Genomic DNA, 23520 nt, shown 5'->3' with positions numbered 1-23520 from the left:
TGAAATGTGAAACTGATCAGAATAAGTCACATTGAGGACGAGTCAAGAGATTTCTGATTCAACCTTCTTCAAACTGGCTCATCACTCAGTCAAATTATGAAACTGTTATTAATGAAAAGACGATAGATTAATAGCAGCTGCTGTGTTGTGTCTTGTCTGAACCCCGAAGAGTTATCAAATGTGATAATATAGCTAAATAATCACTCATTATCAAGTATGTTTGAGGTTGTTTGGACAGTTAAATAGTTTATGTTACAGAAACAAACTTGGTACATTCCAAGTCCCCCGCCCCCTTTTCCCCCTATACATTCCATCAGATTGTTTGCATTGTTCATGGGACTTAAAGTTTCTCTGACAAATGCAAGATTTGAACTTACATTTCAGAGTTGAATGAATACACACAAAACAGATGTTTAACCAAGTTAGCTACTTGGACAGGTATTTTCTAAAGATCTACTCTGACTTTCTTATTGTTTGCATTGCTCATAGGCCTAAGTTTCTTGAGTAAAATGCCGGTGAAGTGGTAAGATTTTAGGCTCACATGTGAAAGGTTGACAGATCAAAACCCCATTTTTATGATTTGGTTGAAAACAAAACATACATTTAAACTTATTTCTGAGTAAAGTTGTTGAACAGAAACTTTGTGGCATTGTTTTCATTTACATAAATCCTACAAAACACGAACAAGTTAACTGAAAACTTTAGCAGCTCGTCTGCTCGAAAGCCAACAGCTACTTAAATGCGAAAAAAACTGGGCCTGAGTTTCTTGAATAAGATGCTGGTCAAGTGGTAAAACTTTAGGCTCACATGTGAAAGGTTGACAGATCAAGACTCACCATTTTTGTGATTTTGTTGAAAACAAAACATACATTTAAACTTATGAACAGAAACATTGTGGCAGTGTTTTCATTTACATAAATCCCAAAAAACACAAACAAGTTGACTGAAAACTAACCCTAACCGTACTTTGATGGGAACAAACTAGAACACATTTTAAATTGTGGCGTAGAGGCAATGATACAGGTATGGACATATTAAGGTACATGGTTCGATTCCCAAGTTTAACATTTTTACAATTTGTCCTCTTAAATGTCTGCTGCTGCTTCATTGATGAGAAAAAACTAAAACAACTGTGTGGCGTAGTGGCAATGATACAGGTATGGGCATATTAAGGTCCATTGTTCGACTCCCACCTTTAACAATTTTACAATTTGTCCTGTTGAATGTCTGATGTTCATGAGAACAAACTCAACAATCATCTGCATGAAAGATGGTGGTCGAGTGGTAAGACGCGAGGCTCTGGTGCGAGAGACCCAGAGTTCAAGACTGAGTGTGGACTCAAACATGAACGAACAAGATCTGTAGATCATGTGCACTGCAAGACACTCAAACATGAACGAGATCTCGTGATTGAAACACGGATTGAAATTTCCTCAAGGGAACGACATTGTAACCGTCAATGGATAGAGGAAAGCTGTCAATGTGAAGAAATGCTGAAGAAATGTGAAGGAAGCTTACATGTGAAATTCCCGACAAACATCGGAGAAACGTTGGATACACTGGTTGGCGTGGGGAGAGTGACGGTGCGATGAGGGGTCAAAAAAAATAATAATGAAAAAATACAAAAATAATGACTAATTAAAAAATTAAATAAAAATGAAAACATACAAATAAATCACAATTTTATTAAAATATACAAAAAAATGGAAAACATCAGTTAAAAAACTGCAAAACCCCCCCAGAAAGCCATTTTTTGCTAAAACCACGAAAAATCGATCCTAGGGCACTGTAATGATCTGTCTTGAACAGGGATTGAACCATCAAGCTTTCACTTTCAGGGTAGTGCCTTTGCCACTGCACCACCAGACTACACATATAAAATTGGTTTTACTTCTATTTACCAAATGACCTGACTTGACCCAGTTAAAAAAAAAAAAGATACACTTAAAAGTACATTACAAGACAAGGACAGACACTAATCTGCATATGCTTAAAGGCACAAATTAAAAAATATATGTCATATTACAAGCCATTACTTTCTCAGGTACATTTTTTCTTTTTTTTAAAAGATCTGTGTAAGGTTCAGGCCTTTTAGGTTTAGTATCATTCCGATCAAATTATGGTAAATTTATTGAAAATGAAAAGCAGGAGAATTGTATAATGGATCATCTGAACAGGAGAATTGAAGAATCAGAGGTGGAGGGATGGAGGGGACTTACTGGTAAAGACGGATGAACTGAGGATGAGGGTTGACGGGGTCCAGGGGTCCATAGATCATGTGCAAGACAAGACGGAGGAGAGAGGGTCACAGTGGAGGAGTGATACACAGGTAAAGGTCTTACAGGGTCCATGATTAAATAACACATGTAATGTAACACAGTTAAGATGTGGTCTCATGAAGGGACATATGTGATGTACCAAACGGATTCATAACTTCATCAATTTAAATGTTTCCTGATTTCCTTTTCTTTGTGTGAGGCTGTACTATATACTATACTATATTATCACCTATTTCACATTTTATGCCATACTATACTGTGTTGTTTTTTGCAGTTTTTATACCTTACTATACACAAAAAAGCAAAAATGTGCACAAAATAAATGACTTGCTGGGCATAATCCACACATCAATTAAGACTTTGTGTTTTTGACATCACTGCACCAGACACAAGTGTATCCATTAATCAGTACATTTACTGTTACTGTACAGTTTTCATGTATCTTTACTACACTTGAGGAGATATACTTTCTACTCCACTACATTTTTATCATTCATTGCATTATATGTTTATTTTTTACTATATAATTTTGCCAAATCACTCAAAGGACAGCTGGATTAGTCCACTGATCCAACACCAGCAGACAGGTAACACATTCAATCGTAACAGTCTTGTGTTGCCGCTGGCCTCGTGTTAGTTTTAATACTTTAAGTATATTTAAAGGCAATTAATGACTTATTGTGTAGGTGGTTCTTTTATTCGAGTAAACTTCAGTGTGTTTGTTTGTGTCTGACTTCCTCCACCACTGAACAACGAGCTCCAGGTCTGTTTATCTCCTGATGCTCGTCAGGCTGAAGCACAAGTAGCGAACACATGGAGCAGGTTTTCTCCTTCAGACGCATGGAGCAGGTTTTCACCTTCAAACACATGGAGCAGGTTTTCACCTTCAAACACATGGAGCAGGTTTTCACCTTCAGACACATGGAGCAGGTTTTCACCTTCAAACACATGGAGCAGGTTTTCACCTTCAAACACATGTGAACAGTGAAAGAGCAGCACCGACACATTCAAAGTTGAAGGTGTTCTCACCAAATATTTGTTCCGCTTACGCCGGCTCCTGGCGGAAGTGACGACTGGCAAACCGGAAGTGGAGGATTCCAATGGAAGGTATAGGGAAAAAAAGGGAGCGGCAACTTGCAATCTACCAAGAATGAGTCCACAGGGGTGAAGTTTGTTTCTGTAACATAAACTATTTAACTGTCCAAACAACCAGAAACGTACTTGAGTTTATTCTGCTATATTATCAAATTTGATTATTTTTTTTCGTTACACATTTCAAAGTCAGCTGTAAATCCCATTGACCACTAGGGGGAGCTAAGTGAGGATTAAATGTGATCACAGTGACTGGTTAACACTCACACACCATACACACAGTAGAAAACATGTAAGGCAAAATTAAACAAATATGAGTAACAAATGTAAAGAATGCACCTATTCGTGAAAGTGTGTGGGGGGTTAGACATTTAAAACAGTTTCCACCTTGGACTTTGAGATATTGTGATGGCTAATTTCACCTGACCATTTATAGACCAAACGATTTGAGAAAATTCCCAAATAATAAACAATAAAAATAGAGAATTAATCACTGTCCGAAGATATTTCTTAGTTTTTAATGAGAGCCTTAAAAACAATTGTATATCAGATCAATATATATATTACAAAATCTCGGGGGGAGCCTGAACACTTCACAGCAACAACATATACATTACATTGGTGATTTCAAAGAAAAGAAATGAGTCAAAACACATAATGCAAAATTTAAAACTTTTATTTGTGAACCAATGGAATGAACTGCAATCAATCTGGGCCTTCTATTTTAAAGAATACTAACAAGGACAAGGGGAAGAAAACAACAAGAAAAAGGCCAACAACACTCTGCGGTGAACAAAGACAGAGGCTCACTGAACTCAACATTGATAGACCTGTTAGTTTCTAATTCACATCAATTGAATTATTCAGTCATTCAAAAGGAGGCCCAGGCTTTGGTCTGGGCTTCACATCATTTCAACGTCTATTTTGTTTCTGGTCTTGCTTCTGTGATATTCTGTACAGACCATAACCCACTGACTTTCCTTAACTCTTTGAAGTGTTGAGTTTGCTTGAGTGTGAGATTTTTGTGAAGCAGCAGAAGTTCGGAAAAATTTTCAACTGTCTGGCTGAGTAGCTCAGTGAGGTCGATCACTGTCGCGACATCTTGAGGTTGTTGGTTCAATCACCGGCTTGTTAAGAGAAATTTGAAGTCAAGGACCCGAAGGAAATAGTCAATATTCAAGATGGAATGCACACTTGAACGTTTCAGAACTAACACTTAACAGTCTGAGTTGATTGATCTTGACTCCACCTTCTATTTCCTTCCAATATTGACTGTATACTTTAGGTCATAGACTTCAAATTTCTCTAAACAAGCTGGGAACCAAACCAACGATCTCAAAACTTCACGTCTGACATTTACCTCACTGAGCCACTCAATTGGCTTTCTAATTTTTTTTCCCTTTACTTCTACCTCACTAGAATCCCACGTATCATCAGAGTAGCTTGAATTTGAGATTTTAATGAAGAAGTAGAAGTAGAAGTTCTGGAAAACTTTCAACTGTCTGGCTGAGTAGCTCAGCGAGGTCGATCACTGTCGTGACATCTTGAGGTTGTTGGTTCAATTCAAGATGGAACGCACACTTCAAAGTTTCAGAACTAACTCTTAACAGTCTGAGTTGATTGATCTTAAGTTTACCTTCTATTTCCTTCCAATATTGACTGTATACTTCGGTTTATAAACTTCAAATTTCTTTAAACAAGCTGGGAGTCGAACCAACAATCTCAAAACTTCAAATCTGACATTTACCAAACTGAGCTACTCAGTCAACTTCATAACACTGTTTTCATTTACATAAATCGTACAAAACACATTAGTTGAATGGAAACTTCATCAGTGCTTCCTCTCGAAAGACGACAGCAAGTTAAATGTGAAGAACTGGACCAGAGCTTCAGGGTGAGTAGCTCAGTGGGTAAAGCGGTGGACTGAGGATCTGAGCATGTGGGTTCTAATCTTGCATCTGTCAGAGGAACTAAGTCTCACGAACAATGCAAACAATCAGAAACTCAGAGATCTTGAGAAGTATCTGTCCAAGTAGCTCACTTGATTTGTGTGAATAAGTTCAACTCTGAGAGGTACGTTCAAATCTTGCAGGTGATAGAAAAACTTTAGGTCTATAGTTTGATGCACACAGTCATAGAGTGGGTGGGCAACGTCACTCATCGGCCAGAGTAGCTCACCTGGTTAAACAGCTGCATGCAAATCGTGGCACATGAGTCTGTTCTTGCACACGAGTTCAAGTCTTGCATGAGTCGCAAATCGAATGCATCTGAGAGAACACTATACTTCCCTGTCTAGACAACTAATGGTGTGGACGTGAAACTTCAATATTCTCCACATTCAAAGTGCGGGTTGATGTACAAGAAACGTTCACCAAAGTAAGTACGTCGGGTGGCGTGGTGGGTTCGTTCACGGCCTCAGGTGCGGTCGTGTCCTACTCAAAGTGGTATCGGATCCCGGTCGGTAAAGAGAGTGAGCTGCGGGTGGAGATGACAGTCGGGAGAAAAAGATTGCTGAGGGTGAGTATATGAACATGATTGTGTGTATTAACATGATGTGGTATTGTGTGCAGATGAAGGTCGGGGGCGGCCCCGAGAGGTTGCGGATGAAGAGTGATGATGCCGGGGGAACGTCAGCCCCCCGCCCCTCGAGACAAAGATAAGTAGGGGGTTATACTAAACTTTTATTTGGCAACAACACTAAAATTGAACTACAGTCCCCCTCTGCATTGTACAAAGCAACAGTTCAGTATATGACGTGATGAGTCACATCATATACTGAACTGTTGCTTTGTACAAATTTTTATGCACAAAGATCTGAAAAAAGCAGAGAAAAAAGTTAGTAAAAAGTTACAAAACAGACAACAGAATTTTTTATAAACTACTATTATAATAATACTTTTATTTTCCTTTGCAAAGACATCTTACGAAGGAAAAAAATATATTTTGGATTCATGCCAAGACAGACAAGCTTTTTCTTCACAAAGTTTTGACACAAAGGGAAGTGACGTAATATACTAAACAACTACGTTACTCAACATACTCACACCTAAATCAAAAAGTGAAACTCAAATACATTTTGACAGTCACATTGGTCCGTGGAAGAACATGAAGTAGGCATGAATCATTTTGAGTTATCCTGACTGCACCATGTGACCGCATTCGCTGACCACATGGTTTGTGGACTCTCCGCGAATCCACAAACAATCAAGGAATTCTGGGACCTGCTTTGACATTTTTGGAGTTAATGTTATTTCGCTTGTGAATTTTTGAGCACATACTTTTTCCTTCCTAGGTTATGATCAGCAAATGTAAATCCACAGAACATCTCTAACACACAGGAAAGGCTTCACGACAAAGTGTGTTTTTCACGATCTCATACGTGAACACCTTCTGCACGGAGGTCGAGCCCCTTGGTCCGGTTGAAGAGGACGGCGGAGATGCTTGATGTTCCTGCGCAGGCTCAGGCTCACGGTGGAGGACAGCTGGAGTAAACGGTGGAGCGCCACCTGGTGGAGCAAAGGATGTAAGGCATGTAAATAAGCAAATTCATTTTATTAAGTTTACTATTGAGTGGATATGATCAAACTATACTTGAAGGGAAGCTGAAGTCTAATGGAAATAAAGACAAATACCGTCTGTTGTTAGATGTCTTCAATATTTCCCATCGTTATGAATCAGTGTTTTATTGCTGGCCTCATGTTAGTTTTAATACTTTAAGTATATTTAAAAGCAAATAATGACTTATTGTGTAGGTGGTTCTTTTATTTGAGTAAACTTCAGTGTGTTTGTTTGTGTCTGACTTCCTCCACCACTGAACAACGAGCTCCAGGTGTGTTTATCTCCTGATGCTCGTCAGGCTGAAGCACAAGTAGCGAACACATGGAGCAGGTTTTCACCTTCAGACACATGGAGCAGGTTTTCACCTTCAGACACATGGAGCAGGTTTTCACCTTCAAACACATGGAGCAGGTTTTCACCTTCAAACACATGGAGCAGGTTTTCACCTTCAAACACATGTCAACAGTGAAAGAGCAGCACCGACACATTCAAAGTTGAAGGTGTTCTCACCAAATACTTGTTCCACGTTCGCCCTCTCCTGGCGGAAGTGACGACTGTAAAACAGGAAGTGGACGATTCCAATGCAAGGTATAGGGGGGAAAAGGGGCGGGCAACTTGGAATGTACCAAGTTTGAGCTAACAGGGGTGTAGTTTGTTTCTGTAACAAACTATTCAACTGTCCAAACAACCAGAAACATACTTGAGAATGACTGTTTATTCTGCTATATTATCACATTTTATAATAATAATTGATAATACTTAACTAATCAACAATAATAATAGAGAATTAATCACAGTCCCATGATATTTTTAAGTTTATAAAAGGATAAAAACAATTGTATCTATATATTAGATCAAAATATTGCAAAATCTCAGGAGGAGCCTGAATACTTCACAGCAACATCATTTACATTACATTGGTGATTTTAGAGAATACAAAATGAGTCAAAACAAATGCTCAAAATTTAAAACTTTTATTTGTGAGCCAATGGAATGAACTGCAATCCATCTGTGTCTTCTAGCTTAGAGAATACTAACATGAACAAGGGGGGGAAAAAAACAAAAAAACCCTCAAAAAACGTTACAGCTGGTGCCAGAGCGGGCATCATCGTCACAGGCGCCGGCTTCATTGGAGGGGACAGACAGGCCAACAACACTCTGCTGTGGAGAAAGACGGAGGCTCACTGGAGCCTCACAGCTCGACTGGGGAAGGTTTGGGGTGTGTGGACATGTCAACATGAGTTTTACCCTCCAATGAAGCCGTCCAGTGCTGTGATGCGTGCTGCTGCCGGTTTAGGGTCTTCGAACACAATACAAAAATATTAGCTGGAAGCGCAGGACCTTTTTTTTCTTTTCTTTTTTCCACCTGCTATGGCAAACAACACTAACAGCGGACACTGAAGTTAAACACAAAAAGGCAGGTTTCAGTGTCTTGTTTCATACAAGTGCTTTGACTTTAAAACTCCTGAATATTAAAAAAACAAAAAACATTGACCTACACCAGCTGTCAAGTATAGTGTAACAAATAATACCATAAACATTTTTCATCATATTGTTAATAAAAAAAGAAAGGAAAAAAAGAAAACTTGAAGTTCATTAATTTCAAAAAATGCAACCTGGAACATATTCCCCTGCCCACAGAAGGTCAGTCCATTGTCTGAGCACAAACAATGTTGCTACATGGGAGTATGTAAGATTTGAGGGAAGAAATTGGCCTCTTCTCCATTTTAATTTTGGAGCGATTTGCACAAATCACAATAGCACGGTTCCCTTCAACAACTAATAACTCATCTCCGTACGAACACGCACCTGTCGCTCAGTTCCGAGAATGCATTGTGGGAGTCTCATAAATGTCTCCTCAAAGTGAAATTGTAACAGAGGAGAGTGAACGTCTGAGCAAGGCCAGGAGCAGCGACAGACCACAGAGTAAAAATAGCTTTTCAAACTACAGCTTACTTTATCGACGTACAGCTACAAAGCATCTAAGCTCTCACAAAACGAAGGAGCCCAGTTATGTAACAGCAACTGAGTAAAGACCATGACCTTGTTTTGTAAAAGGGGGGGGAGTGTACACTGAGTGTTTGACTGTCAGACACCACTGCTAACATTACTGAGGTAGAGAATTGTCCCCGGGTCGAGGACTGATGTTTTCATAAGCTCCACAGCCAGAGAGGTGCCAGGCTTCAGCTTCCACATCTGTGTGCGCACGCACGCGCACGCACACACGCGCACGCGCGCGCGCGCACGCGCGCACGCACACACACACACACACACACACACACACACACACACACACACACACACACACACACACACACACACACACACACACACACACACACACACACACACACACACACACACACACACACACACACACACACACACACACACACACACACACACACACACACACACACACACACACACAGAGAGAACACCTGACAACAGTCTGTTCTTCTGTCTGTCTGTTTAACACCCCGGGTTCCTTTGTGAGCTGGTAGGCAGAGAAAACCATCTATGGTGACTGGGAGTGAAACACTGAGATGCAACGGGAAAAATACACACACACACTGCTCAAAGAAACACGCGGCTACACAACAACCAATTAGCTTATCTTCCTAACACTTTTAAGCTCGTGGGCAATAGCTCAGTGGCACAAGCTCATCACATGCCGTCCCATCACTTCTGCATGTAGAAAAATATGTTTCCCTTTGTTACCTTTGCTACATTCATTCTTCAGAACCTGCCAGTCGGGTGGCTTTTTTCCCTATGAGGGTCAATTCACTTCAATTTAATTAACAAAAAATACATTTTCTTTTTAAATCAAAATATGAAAACACCACTATTACACCACTATTCTAGTTTTTCCGCCTCAAATTAAACTTTAATAAAATACTGCAGTGTCATCGTATATATAAACGTATCAATGTGAAATTAAAATAATAATTTGAATTGACTGTATAGAGTGACGTGACTTCAGCTTAGCGCTCTGACAGACGCTGTGAAATGTGACCTGACGTAACAGAGCAGTGCTTTGACGTGGAATTCTGTGACCTCATTTATTCCCAAACTCCTCATTGTGTTCCACAGACAACTAAAACGAAGGGCATCATCAAATAAAATGAGTCAAACATAAGCAGAGGACAAGAACTTAAAAACAAGGAGAGGATAGGCAATCTTTAACCGAAGACACAGAATCATACTAAAGCTTGCATACAAGTCGTTAGGCAAAAAAAATAGTAGCGTTCTATGGCTGTTTGCTCAAAATAAAAAATAAAAAATCTTTCAATTGCTTCCATTTTGGTTTTACAGTTTCTCTTTTCCCCGGTGCGTAAGGATTACAGATGACGTCTGCAGTGCGACGATATTTGCTTGTTCAAAAGAGGCTCGTAAGCAGCTCCGAATCAGGGAGATTTACAAACTTTCAGAGAGGAGATGAGGGACAGGACTTTGGCAAAGTTTAACAGGATAATTTCTCAAGATTGCTTGCGGGTGTTGAGGGGGGGCTCGCTGGGAAAACAGGGACGGCAGCGTCTGTTGTCCGTGAAAATCGAGCATCCGCTGAGGGGGAAAGTTCGGGTAACGGGTACCCCTGAGGGAAAGAGGGGCTGAGGGGAGATAGAGGCGCCATTCTCACATGGACTCAAATTCATCGATGCGCTGCTTTGTGTTGCCCTGTCGGATCTGGCGGAGCGTCTTGTATTTGTCTCGGCCTGCTTTCACATTCTCGGCGTGTAGCACGTCGTTCTGCGTCTTCTTGGTTTCATCTCTGGCCTGGGCCAACTCTGAACTTAATGTCTGAGAAGAAAAGGATCAGAGGTTAATGATGGGGATGAGGAAGGGGTAAAAAGTGAAAAAAAAAACAACAGGTGTGGAAGAGATTCACTCTCACCTGCAGCTGCTGCTTGACCCTCTCATTCTTCTGGGCCTCGGTGACGCGCGCCTCTTCGCTGCGGAGGTCCATCTGGCTGACGCCCTCGTTGGACAGCTCGGCGCTGGCCTCTGCGTGGTTCTCGTCCTGCTCATCGTGCTCGCTCTCGGCATTGCCGCCTGGAGGCGCCGGCACCACTGCCACCGCCGTCTTCAGCTCCTCCTTGGTCTTCTCCAAGTCCTCCTGGGCCGACAGAGCCTGCAGGAGGGAACATACAGAGCACGTACCAGGTAAACACCAGACAGCTGAGAGTAATACACCAGCAGTGTTGAAATACACAGCTGAAAGTCATTGTAACATCTACCATGTTATGGAAGAAAAATAATATGGTATAATAAATCTGAGGCACTTTTTTTCTCCATCGATTATGAACTGGCTTATGTAGCATTTCTTTAAAACAATATGTGGAATAAGATGGACAGATCAGGTTTTTTTATTTTGTTTTTAGAAGCAAATATATCAGCCATTGTGCTGTTACTATATTTTATGTGATTCTTTAGGATTGATTCAGCCTACACAGTTTAATAAATGGAATCTCTGTGGATGACAACTGTATATTAAGATGGACCATGCACATTTAGTTCCTACCGCTGTACAAAAATAAAGCCAAAATAATATCTTGGATATTGGTGGCGCCGTTTATGAACTATACTGCAACCAGCCAGCAGGGAGCCACCCAGATCTTAATATGTAGTCTATGAGATGTCACGTTACAAAAAGTTGAGGATGTCACTATTGATCAGTTTCTTTTAATAGCTCAGATATTTAACAGTTTCCAACTCCCTAACTCAAACAACGATTTTTTTTGTGCTTTATAATTTAATGCATATAATATAAGAACAGAGTCTTTGACTAAAACTCAGACATAGTATGCAGCTGTTGGGAAGATCTCACAAGGGAGGAAAGGACAACTGTACCTTGTGCTGCCATTCTGTGGCCTCGTCTTCTTTCTTCCTCTTGGCATCCTCCAGGAGAGCGATCTTGGCTGTGAATTCTGCCAGTTCAGAGGCCTGCGATGAAATAGAGATCCCACTGTTACATTTACACCCAATACTCAGTGTTTGCTTGCAGAAAGATTGGATGTGCAAACACACCAGTTGCTCCTGGTTCTTCTGCTGGTCTGCAGCCTGCTTGGCCAGCTCTGCCTTGGCCTCCTCGGCCGTCTGCCTCTCTCTCTCCAGCCTCTCAGCCTCCTCCCTCGCTCTTTTCCTCTCCTGCTCCAGCTCCAGTGCCCGACGGGTCTGTTCCTCGAGCTCTGTGGGGAGAGAAGACACACAATACATGACACATCAATTTGTTCACATTTCAAATACGATCCAAAGTATGATACTGATAGCTGACAGTGACTGGTCAAGTCAGATACTGTTGATTCAGGCACTTAAATTGGAACTGAAGGTGCGATACATAAGGTATGATTTGTTAATAATGTCCAATCTGTTGTACAAGAACCAATGTACTATCCTCCACAAATATAGAACAAATAAAAACAGTTCAAACAAAGAGGAATGGCTATACAAGCATGATGAATAAAACTGGCCTGGACTTACAACCCAAGAGAGATGCTCTGATTTGTAAGACAGAAGGAGGGAAGGGGGAGTCAGCACAGATGGAAGGCAAGAAAGATGAATACCTTTTTGAGCTCTCATTGTCTGCTCTTCAATATTTCTTAGCCTATCCATGAGCTCGTCTTTCTCGCGCTCTATCCTTTCCTTTTCTTTCTCCGCGTGCTCTCGCTTCTTCTTCTCGTTCTCCAGCTGGGCCCTGGAAAAAGTTTGGCAATTAAATATTTCAGATCGGTTGAGTATTTGTGAGACGCAAAAAAGTTCACAACGAGATAGTGAGGAAAAGGAGAAACACAGCGGGCTCCTCGTGACTGGAGTAAAGCTGAGCTGAAGCTGTAAAATACCCAGACAAAAGAGACGAGGCTGCCCTCCGGTGGAGAAGCTCCATCATTATCATCTCTTAAAAGTGAACAAATGCTGCATCAATTAAAACCTTGTTCTGATAAGCTTTGCTCATTTAATTCACAGAAGTTAAGTAGAAAATGTTTGTGCATAGATTTATGTTTTTTTCTCAAGAGCCAGTGAAATGGGAGGAAATTGCCCTGAACACTATTTGCAATCAGGTATTATCTCAGCCCAACACACGAAAAACAATTACGTTTGACATTTTAACAATTTCCAGGAAGCTTTTAATTATGTAGACTTGAAATGTGTTGGTGTTCCTCTGCAGTACCTCTCCATTTGTTTATGGTGCTTTTCCTCCCGAGCCTGAGCTTTCATCTGTTGCACCTCGATGGTGTCGGGCTTCCTCCTTCTCATGTACAACTCGTGGTTTCCCATACACAACGCCAGGATGCGCTTGTTGATGCGCAGTCGTGGGGCATAAAACACAAAGTCCTACAAGGGGGGGAAAAAGTATACTTTACTGTAAGGCAGGACAAACTCTCTCTTAACATAAGCTTTTGATGAATGTGACACTCACAGGTGCTTTCTTGTCAATAGGTTTGATGACGAACTTCTTGTCATTGAAAGAGATGTTTCGAATCTCGCTCCAGGGGAAACCAATCTTGGGTGTCAACCTGAAAGAAAAAAAACAAAACAAAATAAAAATTCAACCCCACCATTTTGCATGAAATGATGAGACTAGATTTTTTTCCAGTTAAATCTGACAATTTTACATCTTTAATAAGGTGGCTAAAAATGATGACAGGAAACAGAATGTGGATGAGACACAGAATATCGCCTCCTGCCAAGACTTCACCAGATAGTTGGTGCTCTGATCAAAATGGAACCAGCTTCTCACTACAGAGCGTAAACAAAAAAGTATTTCTCCCAGTTGGCACCTGGACAAGTAGGTGTCAGCTTTGATGACCCCAGATAACAGAAAGGAAGGGCAAAGCAGAGAGAGACAGTTAGAGGAAATGCTACAGGAGTTGTGATTAAATCTATCCTTTCCTCCACAAAAGATCTGACCAGGAAAAAAAACCTCTCTCACAATGGACAGGCACAGTTCCTCTCTCCACCTCATTTTTCCTTTCTAAAAATATCTTCCTCTGACCCCTTGTACATTAGGCCCCCTGAGCCCTAACCCAGTCGTTGCAAGTAATATGTGATTATAAAATACGTCATATCCACGTTATGTGGAAATTAACAACACGTAAGCCTTTGGTTTGATCTTGTATAACAGCCAGGGCAACAGACGCCATTATGATGACCTACGTTGATGAAAATAAACCCAACAAATCGATGTTTTTGTGCCTTACTTGTCTTCATGTTCGTAGATATTGAGTCCCAGGGCGTCCACGCCCAGCCACAGCTGTGTGCCCTTCTTGTTTTTGATCTCAAAGTAGTTGACGCCATACATCTCCAAGTCCTGGGCGATTTTAAGATACTCCATCATCGAGTCCTCTCTAAAAGAAAAAAAAAGTGGAAACGCGGCAGGGTGTTGAAAGATTTAAAATCACACATTTTTAAAAGAAACACAACAGAGCTGCAAAGGAGAAATTGATCTACAATCTAATTACATATTCCAAGTTAAGCTTTTGTGCAGCCCTCTACAGAAAGTAACTGCACATTTGTCTCTCTCAAGAGGTTTCAAGGAAAGTTTGATAAGCACCTGAGCATTCCTCTGTGTTCTTCGTGCCAAGTCTGTATCCGGTCCTCCCACTGCTCCTTGGTCAGCTTGTGTTGCTCAAGGACTCTGCACAAAAACACACAGACAATGAAATGACTTTCACCTGAAGGAATGTCGATCGGCACAGAATTGTTTCCTCTGGAGGAAATCATACAAGATCCTTACAGGGAACGAGACGCATTCCAGATTCAACAGATCGAGTGAGTGTGTGTGTGTGTGTGTGTGTGTGTGTATGTGTGCGTGTGCGTGTGGAAACAGAACGACATGTACCACAGTCGGCGGCAGTTTGGTCAATAATGTTCACAGCGGAGCCATAAATGTGCGGCATGTTTAATGTGTGTACCTCTGAGGCAGCAGTCGGTCGTGGGTAAGGTAGCCTGACTTGTGGACGTCTTTGTTGTAGTCTCCGTACTTGGCCTGGACAGAGTATGATGCCAGTAACACAGCCGTTTCTGGGGGACAGTAGTTCTCATCGTTCAGGATGTTTTCCTTCACCTGAAAGAGAGGGAGGGAGGAAAAGGAGTCATTTAATGTGTTCAACACTCTGCCTAACTTTCAAATTACAATCAGTGAAGTGTGTTGTTACCTGCAGAAAGAAGAGTCTCTGGGTGATCTCCTGGATTAGCTCCTCTGAAACATCCTCGGGGAAGAATTTGGCTCTGAACTTGAACTGCAGCGGGTTCTCTTTCTTCACATCCTGCTGGGTCACCTGAAAAACAAACGCAAAACGTGAATTGTAATTGACAAGGTTTTTGGATCAGCTAAAAAACGGTATATTTTGCTGGTTCTGACAAAGGAAAAGAATGAAGTAAAGTCAGACTGACCTTCTTATTGAGTTTGAGCCAGGTCGAATAACCTTTACTGTCCACATACTGAAGGCCAAAGAACCAGACCTCCCGCAGACCCACTGTCTTCACCACCTGAGAACAAAACACAGAGACATCGGAAATGTAAGCGAGCGCACCCCAAAATTCCTGTAAGAATCTATGAGTAAATATAAAAATCATGTGTGCATTCAAGTAAGGTAAAGTTTGTAGACACCCAAAGCTAAATTAGGGAATCTGATTGGGTAGAAATTTCTCTTTTTGGAAACAAGTAACTAGTCTGCATTTGTGGTCGTGTGACTCATGCTCACCTGGTCGAAGAGCTGCTTTCCTGTGGTGTTAGGTTGGATGGCAAACTCCAGCTCGGCATCCATGGTGGTGACACGGACGTTGATCTGGAAAACAAACAGCAATAAGTTTAACTTTTTTGCCAGATTAACACAGACAAAGATATTACACTGAGATGTTACAGCAGAGACAGCAGACTCTTTTCATTTAAAAAACATTAGTTTGTCCATAGTTGTGCCAATTTGTCACAAATTTTGCAAAACACAAAAACAAAAAAAAACTCCCTATAATCATAAATGAGTAGCAATGAGTGCTCCCAGTGGTTAACTATGAGATTCTGAAGCAGACAATGTGGCACAAAACATGTATGTACACAACTCTTCCTAAATTGAGCAACAATCAGTCAGAACATGTCAGATTCCCTACAGAGATTAATGAAAGAGATTAATGGCTCTGTGTGAGTTTAAACATAACCCAAATTTAGGAAAAAACAAAACTGTAAGTTCCTGTCTCTTTCCATGCTCCACTGCCAGGGAGAGCAAACCCCCACCTCTCAAGGCAGCCTACAACTCAAGGGCCTCTGTTGGGGTGGAGCAGTAGATAAAACTCATTCATTGGCTGTGCCCTGTTAAGCAGCACTGGCAACTCGCCTAGCAGCAGCTCATGGCACCGAGCAGAGCGGGGCTGACCTCTGAGGCATCTCACATCCTTCCTCCCACAACTACACACACACACACGGAGCTGTATGTTGCCTCCGTGGTGGTTAACAAGTCAACGCGAGGAGAGACGAGAGGGAAGAGAGATGAAGGCGAAACGCAGAAGCGCAAAGTTTAGCAAAAGCGTAAGAGGAGTGAAACCAAAAGCGCGCTGGAGGGAGATACGAGCGCGACAGGAAGCAAGAGAGATGATCTAGGGTGTACTACTCCCTTTGAGATTAAGTTACAGCGAGGTTACAGTAGATGAGCCAACAGTACAAAAATTGAGGGAAAGGATAAAGGGACACAAAGAGAAGAAACTAAGGGCAATGAACTCTCCATTTCCAATTATAGAAAAAACCTCAAGAGAGCTTACTTTGCATTTACCCCACTCTCTCCCCTCTAATTTTTTCACTGTCTCTCCGTTTCTCTGTGCAATGAATAATCCATGAAACTTGTGTCTATACAGCACATAGCTGGACTCCCCCCACACCACACGAGCTCAGACCACAATGTATCAGCCTCTGTCTCCCTCTCATTAATTACCCATGAAAACTTGCAGCACTTTCTCTTCACTATAGTCATCTTGCATGTACAATCCTGCCTGGCCTACTCCAACAATGGAATGTGCAATGGTCCATTTATGTAACATTATTTAAAAATGGACTTAATAGTATCCCAAGCATAATGTAACCTGCTGGCAGTGCTTTGTCTTGGTAGGAAAACATGGACAGCTTCCCGGAAAAAAATACTTCTTAAAGTGACTTAATAATTGTATTTTGCCTTCAGTTCTGGTCAGTTTTCTATTGCCTCAGTTGCAGTATCAAATATAACTTTATTCTTAGTAAACATGAAGACCAAGGCTGAAACCACGTCTCTTAATATCAACCCACATTGCAACACATGCCAGTTATCTGCAGGGGAAATCCATGCGAGCAACAGGAAAGACACGCACACACAATCAGTGAGGTGTTGCTTGTGACCGAATTTTAATCTTTCAAAATGAGTTGACTGCACGCCATATCATACAGGAAATATGCCATTATGTTATATTAACTAAATAAAAACTTCTTACTGCTGAGTGTGAGTACAAAGGTTCATAAATAATTCAAGACCTCCTTTGAGGTTGAGTGATTGTTAGTCCTAGATCAGTTTTTTTCCCCCCCGTGATTCCTAGGGTTAATTCTGGGATGCTTTGTGAATGCGGGTCTATATTTAGCTTTCTGTCACTCAACAGCAATGACTGACATCCAATAACATTAGCAGCGTATTATGACACCGCCGTGTGACACTACCTTTAACAACTAGGGCAACATCTTCATCCCCACAAATCTAAACCCTGATAAAAAGGCACACCAGCAAAACAACCTATTCATGGTTCACTGACAGATGATTTTAGACTTTGGGTTGGTTTCAAAAGTAGCTGCCTCACTGACTTCCTGAGACAGGAGCAGTTATGGAGAACGTAGCGTTGAGCCGGGGGGTTTCCAAGTGACCGGCCTTGAATGTCTCTTCCCCTGTGTTTGTGTGGGGGGGCCCCCGTCTGCCATCAGCGATCAGCTGTGAAAGAGACAGAGGCTTTTTGCTGCATGTGTGTACGTGTCCCTGCCAAAACATGGCCAACCCACGGAGCGGTTCAGAGAGGTGGAATCCTGTACGGACCAGACGGCCAGTTAATCCTCTCTCTCCCGCAGAGAGAGGGGGAGGAGGAGAGAAGCGGACGACAACATGCCAAGGCACTGACACAGCTAATCACACACACACACACACACACTGACAACTGACAAGTCTCAGAGGAGCAACTCTTGCAAGCCTGTCCTTGTACGACACTTGTCAGCCTGGTGACATTAGACACACTGATTGGGCAATGTGACAGTTCCTAAAAAGGACCAATCAGGTTGCTCTCGAAAAATCAGTTAGGAAAAGGTAACAGTTAGGGCATCAGCAAACTTCAAAGACAGAAGCATGTCACAGGGTATTAGATTATTCTGCAGGTCAAAGCATGTATGATACCCACAAACTTGTATAATTCTGCACCGTCATCCAAGGGAGTATGAGCCATGATGTAAACAGACATGCAGCAGGTGAATACACTGTCACATTACCTGTTTTGCATTTTGCTTGATTAGTTACCATTTAATTCAGCAATAACTCACGACATGCCGTGGTACAAGCTCATAAAATCACGGCTATGAACCAATCAGATCGCTTGATTTGAGCTACCCGTTTCATAACGGGCAATATGGCTGATGATGTCCATGTAAAACAAAAGCTGGAATGTAGAGTTATAGTACTTCTCAGTTATTTCTTCAGAAGTGATGGAGACATTCTGCTCACACACCAGGTGGATGCTGGCACAGACGTAGCCAAAACTACACACCGCTGCATCCGACGGACATTATAGCATGGCGGCAGTCACCTGCATTCAAATCGTCATTGGTTCTTATCAGTCACAACTTTGACAGATAAACACAAAAGGACGGTGTAAAAAAAAAGAAGAAATGCCGTTTTCAGTATGAATTTGGCCTAAGTGCCGTTTTGAGATGTTTCTAAATCCCGCTCTCTATTTCAACTGTGAAGAGCAGTTCTCATTCAGACAGGCCGCTTGTTAAATGTGCAGCTGTTTAGTAACTGTAAGCTGTTTAGAGGAGCTTTGCTGAGCGAGTTCTTAGGGGAGACACACACATACTTCAATGAGTAGAGCTGCTAATCTGTCCTGCTGGGCTCTGAGCAGCTGTCTGTCTCTCTGATTAACCCCCCTGCAGGCTGAGGCAGGCCTCAGAGGGAGGGGGGAATGAAAGGGGGAGTGAGAGCAGAAGAGGAATCGCCACAACCTACAAACATGCGTCCTTTTAGGAGATGGGAAGGTTTGAAGCCTCACTTTGACAAGAGAACAAAAAATCAACTTATCCATGTCCACTTGACTGCTGTATAAACAGGATCTGAAAAGGTGCCCAGCGATTTTACAAGACACACTCGGGGGATAATAAAGAGGGGAAAAGGAGGGCTTTCCGTACCCTACTTGATTATGGACCTAGCTTTTGTATTGTAAATGAGGTGAAGGGTCAAACACAAGCGGCAAACAAGAGTTTTAAAGTTGCCCAGCCCCAGTGCTGCAGCTCTTCCCCTATTTTCACACCTCCTAAAAGTATAGAGAGTATCTCCTGAGCTCTACAACAAACTCCAACGTTTCTTCCTTCCCTTTGTCCATTTCCCATTATCCCTGAGCTTTATGCTCATCTGTCCGACTCCTCCTTTCCCTGACAGTCATACGGTCGTCTTGTGATAATCCCACCACTTCACCTGGCCTCTGTGCTTGCACAGAGACAGGATGTTGACACAGACTGGGCCCCGATATACACAGCCGGCCCCCTTCTCCAGCAAACAGGAAAACAGCCAAAGGCTAGGGAAGCCAGTGTGGGCCCTCTTCCTGTGGGGTGCCGTCACCTCATAATTCCCCAGCCCCCAGCACATAAGAGTGCACCAAACAGAAGGGCTGGGGTCAAGTGGGTGTGGGACATGATATAAAGAGATACAGAAACAGCATATTAATCCATATCACTGTGTAAATGCAATATATCATAGAAGCCCTAAAACACGGACTGTTTGATGCTTAATGAACTGAGGCTGATATCTGATTTATCATCAATTAATAATCACCAGTGATTAAATAATCCATTGATGTGGAGCTTTAGACAAAACTGAAAAAGGGGGAAAAAGTCTCTGAATTCAAGCAGCAGTATACAGACTCCTTAAGACAGCAAAGTCACAGCCAGCAGTGTGCAACAGTAATAAAGAACCCTCCAAGGCACTGGTTCAATTGGTTTTAAGTGGCTGGTCTCAGTATGAAAGGCTCCACACACAACTCGCTTCAGACCATAAGCAACCTTAAATACAACTAACACTATGGTCTATTTTCAAGAGTCTGACGCTGAGACATAAGAAGCCTTTTCCAAAAGTTTTGAGGTCTGGCACTGATCCCGGAGACGCTTATGTCTGATGGCCACCGCTCTTGCTTCCTCTGTTTATTATGTCAGTGCCTCCCTGCCACAAGCTGTACGAGCTCTGTCGGTTTTTGTCTGTGACAGAAATGTCATCTATCAGCAGAGTGGCCAACACTCTGCTGTCCTAGAGGCTGTTTTTTCTGGGATGGTGCCCCGATGACTCAGGGGACAAATGGGGAAGTGGACGAAGACATCGTGGCCTGGCTGTCCCACACAGACATACACAAACACCAAACGCCTGTAGAGCTACACAGGAGATATGCTTCATTTGTCGAGACGCCTGAGGACTGTTGTTTCCCATTCCTCTGAGAATTTCTGACGTAAGCTCCAGCAACCAACAAGAGCTCTATCATATTTAGTTTGTGCAGAGTAACAAGTGGGCTAGACAACATCACACTAACGAAATGTTGCTCCTGTAAAGTGAAAGCTAACCAGTGGGACCTCATCCCAAGTCTGTTCGTGATGAAAAAGCAGCATGACAGCTGTGGGAATCGGACAGCCAAGAAGCGGCTGCATCAAATTGGTCTTGTATTGGTGTTGTTCACATCCCGGGCCTCTGGCATTCTCTCCACCCTTTGAGCAACAATGGCAGCAGTGTTGCAGTTGTGAGGCCTGTGGGCCAGGCAGTACACTTCACACTCTGGCTGTTGTTTACTTGGAAGAGGAGTATGAGGAGTGGGAGCAGCCATGGGTATGTAACTGCCACGAAAGCTCAGCTGTAGCTTTGGGCAGCAGCACATGCCTACTGTTTACGACAAGAGAGCCAGTTCTTAAGAGTCAGTTTTAACAAGCAGGAACAAGCCAGCAACTTTCATGTTTCCGATTCATATCCTACATCCTGTGCTACATAACTTACTGCTTAATAATTGTCAGGGTACAACTTGTTCTCCCATGAAACAATCTGAATCAATTAGCGGGGAAGCTGTCTAACTCAAAGTGTTTCTCCTGATATTTTCCCCTTAGCAGTGCATTTTTCTGTACAAAAAAACAATCTAAAACACAGAATGATAAAAGCAATTTGACATTTATACGCCAGCTCTCATCTAGCTTTCAGCTTCTTACCGGTTTCGGCATCTTCGTTTCCTCTCCCCCTTACACCCGTCAACTGAGAGGATAAATCTGTCACTGGACGACAACAACACTTGTATCACGGGGCCTGAAAGAGAAACAGACATTTTTTCCCCATTAGGCACAGGCACACACACACACACACACACACACACACACACACACACACACACACACACACACACACACACACACACACACACACACACACACACACACACACACACACACACACACACACACACACACACACACACACACACACACACACACACACAGACGGTATTGGTCGGTGAAAATATATGAGCCACTGCCTCAGAACAATATCATAACAAGATTTAATAAAGCAGTTCCCTGGATTCAGGGACAATACAATGCATTGAGCAATAAATATGTTATTTATAGTTTCTGGACACATGAAATAAGGCAATAGGAAAGTAGAGGCACACAAAAAAGATGAAATAGATCCCATCCTAAATCTGTTAACAACTATAAGTCACAGAAATCCCAAACGGCCAGAGGCACAGAGAAGAGTTTTACATTCAATCCCATCAAGCGTTACCACTTTGTGTACATATGGTAACTATTGCAACTACTTTACACATAGTTACTGTGGAAGGAGACAGTCGGTGCATTATGAGGTGACTCTTTGGATACTGTATCTATACATCTATAGTTGCACCAAATCAAAAATAAAGAATCAATCTAACACAAACCACAGGATATTTGACTTACAAGTTTTTATTTACTTCTCAGTATTTAATGTTCAACCTTGAATCAGACAGTCCAGTAATTTTCTTTACCAAAGTGATTAATGAAATCAGGTATCTCTGATTGATCATATTGATTATTGCCATCTGCCTTTATGCACTGCCAGGTTTTCTGCAACATACATTCACCTGAAACACAAGCCTGGAATAGTTTCACATTTGTGTCACGTGTTGTGAGCAGTAACACGAGTTTCAAATGACCCGGGGGAAAGAGTCTGTGTTGTGGGCACATGTCACATCACATCTGGGCGATGAGATGTGGTGTCGTGTCGTGTCATAGATACAGGTCAACACGGCACACGGAACAGAGAAACTGAGCCCCATCAAAGGACTGTACTCCATTTTGGTACCTGACGCAGGAGCAAGGATTATTCCCATACAGAGTATTTTCTCTTACAGAAATTATGGTTAAGTGGAAAAAAAAAAGAAAGAATACTAACTCAACGTAAAGATCGGAGTCGTGGCGAGTGGTCCACGTGACATGCCCACTTGTAGCGCGTGAGCAATTATCTTCGACTGTTTACCCGCCGAACGCGCGGCTTCCGTAGCGTTGCAATTCAACCGCTATTTCATCGAATGTCAGTAAAATTGCGTGTCACACTCTGGTGAACGCGAAGGCGACAGACCAAATGACACGACGGGAAATATCGAAATACATGTTTGACGTGTCGTCGTCCCCCCCCACTCGAGTGCCACACGGTAACTGTGTGTTAGCGGCTACACGACTATTTAATTTTTTTTTTTTTTTTTTAGCTAACTAATCCTCAAAAGTTGAAAGTTAAAAAGGAGGCCCGGAGAAAAGGCAGACCTGTTTCAAGACAGTGGGTGTAGTCTAGATAACGGGACGAGCTAGCCAACGGCCGCTGCCTCCCTCGTACAGGAGAAGTTTGGAAAAGCTAATTTCACATGTTGGCCATTTCGAATTCACCACATTTTACACCCACAAAAATGAACAGAAGCTGAAGCAAACTGAAGAGAATGTGACATCAAACACATCACGGTGCGTTCACACCCAACGCGCAGTACAGAATAAGAGGCGGCCGAGCACGAGGATATCCGCTATTGCATCAAACTTGAGAGGCTCATCTTTTTTCTTTTTTTAAGGGAGAGGCAACTCACCGGGGGGACGAAGTATGTCCTAAAAATTGAAGTTGAACGCCCGGTGCCTTCAAAACGTGAGGAAAATATCCACGGTGGGAAAAAAAGGAGACGGTTGTTAGTTACCGTGTCTTATCTTTCCGTGCGACTGACGAAACACAGTCCCACGGACATGGAGGAGAAGAACCGTTGAAGTCTAAACAACCATAAGGCGATTTGGGGTGCTACCGTCGAGCCGGCAGAAATAATAACAGTACGGCTTCCGGTGTCGACT

General features: G+C 42.3%; 1 protein-coding gene and 1 long non-coding RNA gene across 7 annotated transcripts in view; both read right to left on the bottom strand.

The window, feature by feature from the left end:
• The window catches only part of LOC118301237, a 1055945-nt gene extending 1048471 nt beyond the window's left edge, over nucleotides 1-7474 (bottom strand). The window contains exons 1-2 of one of the 5 annotated variants that reach the window (XR_007030466.1): nucleotides 7440-7474; nucleotides 6759-6877 (exon numbers count right to left, since the gene is read on the bottom strand). This is a non-coding gene — a long non-coding RNA (uncharacterized LOC118301237). Of the gene's footprint in view, nucleotides 1-6758; nucleotides 6878-7267 lie in introns of all 5 variants that reach the window. The other 4 variants (XR_007030462.1, XR_007030465.1, XR_007030463.1 and 1 more) reach the window with 4 other exon arrangements.
• A 2314-nt stretch (nucleotides 7475-9788) lies between these two features.
• Nucleotides 9789-23453, bottom strand: LOC118317010 (radixin). 2 transcript variants are annotated; one of them, XM_047330815.1, is made up of 15 exons: nucleotides 23268-23453; nucleotides 21373-21466; nucleotides 15635-15718; nucleotides 15324-15419; nucleotides 15086-15208; nucleotides 14843-14994; nucleotides 14482-14565; nucleotides 14129-14275; nucleotides 13348-13444; nucleotides 13099-13262; nucleotides 12494-12624; nucleotides 11958-12118; nucleotides 11781-11873; nucleotides 10825-11061; nucleotides 9789-10730 (listed from the first exon to the last, which is right to left on the bottom strand). In XM_047330815.1, exons 2-15 carry the CDS (start codon nucleotides 21382-21384, stop codon nucleotides 10566-10568), a joined length of 1746 nt encoding a protein of 581 aa, XP_047186771.1. In that variant the 5' UTR covers nucleotides 21385-21466; nucleotides 23268-23453; the 3' UTR covers nucleotides 9789-10565. The 2 variants fall into 2 exon arrangements, with proteins under 2 accessions (XP_047186771.1, XP_047186772.1); XM_047330816.1 differs by lacking the exons at nucleotides 21373-21466; nucleotides 23268-23453 and adding an exon at nucleotides 17743-18030.
• Between the last annotated feature and the right edge of the window lie 67 nt (nucleotides 23454-23520).

This window comes from Scophthalmus maximus, chromosome 1, assembly GCF_022379125.1.
Source record: "Scophthalmus maximus strain ysfricsl-2021 chromosome 1, ASM2237912v1, whole genome shotgun sequence".
NCBI lineage: Eukaryota > Metazoa > Chordata > Actinopteri > Pleuronectiformes > Scophthalmidae > Scophthalmus > Scophthalmus maximus.
The sequence above is the reverse complement of the archived record's forward strand: the minus strand, read 5'-3'. Positions and strand labels throughout refer to the sequence as shown.

Bases quoted from the DNA above. Each gene is read 5' to 3' on its own strand.
- LOC118317010 (XM_047330815.1), bottom strand. The intron at 14,995-15,085 runs GTAACAACACAC...CCTCTCTTTCAG, and splicing joins AGAGACTCTTCTTTCTGCAG to GTGAAGGAAAACATCCTGAA. The intron at 12,625-13,098 runs GTACTGCAGAGG...AACTTTTTCCAG, and splicing joins CACCATAAACAAATGGAGAG to GGCCCAGCTGGAGAACGAGA.